At 35.9% G+C, this 5,027-nt stretch overlaps 1 protein-coding gene across 1 annotated transcript in view; it reads right to left on the bottom strand.

Annotated features, from left to right (window-relative positions):
- Window positions 1-19: 19 nt before the first annotated feature.
- The window catches only part of LOC106884008 (lysophosphatidic acid phosphatase type 6), a 14,767-nt gene continuing 9,759 nt past the window's right edge, over window positions 20-5,027 (bottom strand). Inside the window, exon 7 of the mRNA XM_014935185.2 lies at window positions 20-1,330. Coding sequence (XP_014790671.1) covers window positions 1,302-1,330 — 29 coding nt within the window. The 3' untranslated portion in view covers window positions 20-1,301. The remainder of the gene's footprint in view (window positions 1,331-5,027) is intronic.

Below are 5,027 nucleotides of genomic sequence, written 5' to 3'. Positions count from 1 at the left end.
CAAAATACAAAGACCTGGAAATAGAGATAACTCGAATGTGGAATCTAAAAACAGAAACAATTCCTATCATAGTAGGTGCCATAGGTATAATAAAAAAATATTCAGACAAATACATAACAAAAACACCAGGACTTACAAATATATATAACATACAGAAAATTGCACTACTGGGTACTGCACACATTCTACGCAAAACACTTTCAATACAGTAAACATAAGAGCACCACAGCAAACCACAGCACATACCCAAGGCGCACAGAGCTGCGCTCGGTAGTGAAGTGAAAGCACGTTATAAAAATAAAACTACTGAACAATAATAATAATAATAATAATAATAATAATAATCCTTTCTACTATAGGCACAAGGCCTGAAATTTTGGTGGAGGTGGCGGGGGGGCAGTCGATTAGATCAACTCCAGTATACAACTGGTACTTAATTTATTGACACCAAAAGAATGAAAGGTAAAAATTGACCTCGGCGGAATTTGAACTCAGAATGTAAAGACAGACAAAATACCACTAAGCATTTCACCCAGTGTACTAAGGATTCTGCAAGCTCGCCGAATTAATAATAATAATAATAATCCTTTCTACTATAGGCACAAGGCCTGGAATTTTGAGGGAGGGGATAAGTCGATTAGATCGACCCCAGTGCGTAACTGGTACTTAATTTATTGACCCCGAAAGGATGAAAGGCAAAGTCAACCTCTTGCAGTCTTAATAATAATAATAATAATAATACTAATAATAATAATAATAAAGTTTAAATAATAACAACAACAATAATAATAATAATAAATAAGAATTTGTGTTAGTGTTTTTATCTCCATCTTCGGGGCCTAAATATTTGTGTTTCTTATTTCTTTATTGCCCATAAGAGGCAAAACATAGAGGGGACAAACAAGGACAGACAAAAAGATTAAGTCGATTACATCGACCCCAGTGTGTAACTGGTACTTAATTTATCGACCCCGAAAGGATGAAAGGCAAAGTCGACCTCGGCGGAATTTGAACTCAGAATGTAACGGCAGACGAAATACCGCTAAACATTTCGTCCAGCGTGCTAACGTTTCTGCCAGCTCACCGCCTTATATTTGTGTTTCTGTCAAGTCATTCAACAAGTTCTGCATATGTGTGTAGATGTGTTAGTGTGTGTATGTAAATGTGAAAGAGAAAAAAAAAAAAAAAAACAGAAAAGCAATGCAGAAAGTTTGTTTGTATTGTATTAAAAAATATTCATGGTTTTGTTAGTACAGTTTTAGTACAGTTTTGCTTGAATTAATTTACACAGCTTGGAGTTTCTACACTGTTTTAACCATGTTTTTAGATGCTGAAAGAAAAATCAAAACAGAAGATGTTTAAAACAAATATTTACTCCAAAACTAAATTTCAATCAGTTTGATCTCTTGACTGGGTTGTCATGGGTGCTTTATTCTTGAATGTATACAGATGCCATTATAATTAGCAAAGAGGTTGGCAATTGGGAGATGGAGACCGATCAAAAAGTAGTGCAGTCGTAAATACAAAAAGTTGATTAGGAAACATTTAACAGCAAGGATATGTTTATCAAGGTGAAGCTATGGAGGGTAACCAGGGGGAGATAAACTGTTAAAACAACACCAACATCAACATCAACAACGATTCACCCCCAACTCCCAACAATGTTAGATTTATATGTGGCGTGTGTGTACATGTATATATGTACATTTATATATGTGTGTGTGCATGTATGTATATGTGTGTGTATATGTGTATATGCATATGTGTGTGTCCGTGTTATTTAACCAAATATTGTTGTATTAAAGGAAAGTCGTTTTTTTATCAAATGGTTGATCAATTTATATACAGGTACATAACAAAATCATAGCATTTCTCCAACACCTCCGTAGTCTTTTGCATTGATGACTTCTCAGACTGTTCACCAGTGGAAAGAAGGCTGCAAAGGTGTAGCAAAGATTTCGAAAGAAAACCCCCCAAAAAACTCAGTAAATCCATTAGTAAAGAAGTAAACTACAACCAGTGCATGTGTTGCTATTAGTAGAACGACCCTCCCAAAATACAGCAACACACATCTATACAGGTAATAACAAGGTTAGTCAGAAGAAATGTAAGGAATTGTTCCTTCGCTTATTTATATACAGGTACATAACAAAATCTTCAAATTTTCTAAGGAATGAAATAAAATATAATAATAAAGTAATTAAAAGAAAAACAGAATATTTTTATTTCTTAAATGAAATAACATAAATATTCTACTTTATTTTATTTCAATCCATTTCATTTCATTGAAGACTTTTTATGTACTTACAGGTACACAGCTAGTCTTAAATTCTAAATAAACCAATGGACAATTTCTTTTATTTCTCCTGACTAAAAGATACATACATACATTATATATATCAGAGAACAGGGGTTTTCTACATCGACTCACACATACATAACATGGAACTACAGTTCAAGGAGAACTGTATCACTATAGACTCTTTCTACTTTTCTTCAACCTTTTTGCCAAGAATTGACTGACCTGAGGTCATGCTGAATAAAAGAACAAAACAAAACAACTATAGAGACCCTAGTTAGATTAACTTTGGTTTTATATCTATTTAATGCTTATCAACTGAAAGCTATGATGTTGTGGCAATCATGCTTTTCTTAAGAGAAGAGAGCAATGCATACAGAGTTGGCTTCGACAAAGGTACTCTAAGCAAATATGTCACACACCCAGTTTATTGCGAAGAGACCACAATTCTACAAGGCTTATGGCAATATGTATGTATGTATATATATATATATAGATATGTATGCATGTAGATATATATATGTATGTAGATATGTATGTATGTAGGTATGTATGCATGTAAATATGTATGTATGTAGATATGTATGTATGTAGGTATGTATGCATGTAAATATGTATGTATGTAGATATGTATGTATGTATGCATGTAAATATGTATGTATGTAGTTATGTATGTATGTAGATATGTGTGTATGTAGATATGTGTGTATGTAGATATGTATGTATGTAGATATGCATGTATGTAGAAAAGCATGTATGTAGATAAGCATGTATGTAGATAAGCATGTATGTAGATATGTACATATCTGTCACATGGTGAGCTATCAGCAACTAAATTGGTAACCCCTACCAAGCATGCTTGGTAAGAAGTGGGGTTTATGTTGGACACCCTTCAGAATGAAAAACAAGACCTGTCAAAGAGTGAATGATGTCAGCAGAATCAACGACCATCGAACAGCTGGGAATGAAAGACCTTTAGTTTTTGTTTGCATCCAATGATGTTGACTAGTTCTTTGGGGGCAAATGACTCTGGTTCAGAGTCATATTGGCCTGTACAAGGCCTGTCCTCAGTTTTAAAAGCTCCAGGTGCAGGCATTGCTCGATTCTTAAAATCTCAGTAGAGTCACTGGCCATCCAACAGCTGGCAGTGAACGATCCCTTGTCTTTGTTTCGACATTTCTGAAGAAGGAGGAACATTCTGACGGGACACCTGCTACTCCGTTCTTCTTTTAAGACAAATGCATTTTGTTTCAGAGACTGAGATTGGAACTATGGAAGGACTTTCCTCATTTTAAAAAGCCCCAGGTGCAGGCATCGCTTGACTTTTAACATCTCAGTACAGTGAACAGTGACCCAACAGCTAGCAATGTGAGAGACTCTTTGTCTTTGTATAGATATCTCTGAAGGAGAAGGAAAATTCTCACGTGACACCTGCTACTTTGTTTGCATCCAATGATGCAGACTAGTTCTTTTGGGACAAATACATATGCTGTTCAGTGAGTGAGATTGGAACTACGCAAAGCCTGTCCTCACATAAAAAGTTTCAAGGACAAGCATCTCTTGATTTTTAACATCTCTGTTATGTACTACATATTATGGATAGCCATAACTGTAAAAACAAACAAACCAAAACACTCAAAGCAAAATTCTGTGATAAAATGAGGCATGTGTCAGCATGGGTGATAAAGTTTCTGAACACCTGCTGCTAGAGGTGCCCATCATTGTCACATCTGTGCAAAAGAGTGTAGGGTCCCTAACAAGAGTGAAAAGACACATCCTGTTGCTCATGTTTAAAAGAACAAATGAGTGATGGCATTGGGAAAAAAATCAAGCTGCAGCCATCATTGGTGAGAGAGAGAGAGAGAGAGAGAGAGAGAGAAAGTGCAAGTGTGTGTGTTTCTGTGTAGACATGTATATGAATTAACCAGGCTATTGAAACTCTATCACTGGACAAATTCACAACATGGGAGAAAAAAACAAAAAAAGAACAGTAAAAGAAGGAGTAGGTTCTTGCTTCTATGATGCATAGATTTGTTTATTAAGAATCACATGAAGATGCACTCAGCCCCGGCAGGGAGTTTTGAGGGGCGAATGACTGAATAAACAAAAATCATTTACTCAGTATTTGATTGAGTTCAGTGTGAATCGCCAAATGATTCCTCAAATATAACTGGTACTCCATATCGGTTACAAGGACCAGGATTCCAGCTTATCCACCCAAAGAGAATAGCCCACTTGAGAAATTAACAAGCAAGTGGCTGAGTAATCCACAGACAAGAATACCCTCAGTGTAATTCTTATGGAGATCCAGCGTGACACAGAATGTGAAAAGGCCAGCCCCTTTGTAATTACAGGTACAACTCATTTTTTGCCAGCTGAGTGGACTGAAGCAATGGGAAATAAAGTGTCTTGCTCAAGGACATAATGTGTCGTCAGGAGTTGAACTCACAACCTTACGATTGTGAGTCGAATACTCCAACCACGGAGCCATGCGTCTTGGTTTCCTCAACTATATAACTACATTGTGTATTGAGTACTTCTTCCATCACCTGTAAACAGAATCATATTTACAAACACACATATATATACATATACACACTGACACCAAGAAATGTACCTTCACACACACACACACACACACACATGCACTGATTGTTCTGTTCCCTTCATATTTAAAACAAAAACAATCAACAAAAAAACATATATATACACACACACACACACACAC

The sequence above is a fragment of the Octopus bimaculoides genome, chromosome 23, assembly GCF_001194135.2.
Source record: "Octopus bimaculoides isolate UCB-OBI-ISO-001 chromosome 23, ASM119413v2, whole genome shotgun sequence".
NCBI lineage: Eukaryota > Metazoa > Mollusca > Cephalopoda > Octopoda > Octopodidae > Octopus > Octopus bimaculoides.
This window is presented reverse-complemented; position numbering and strand designations above follow the sequence as displayed.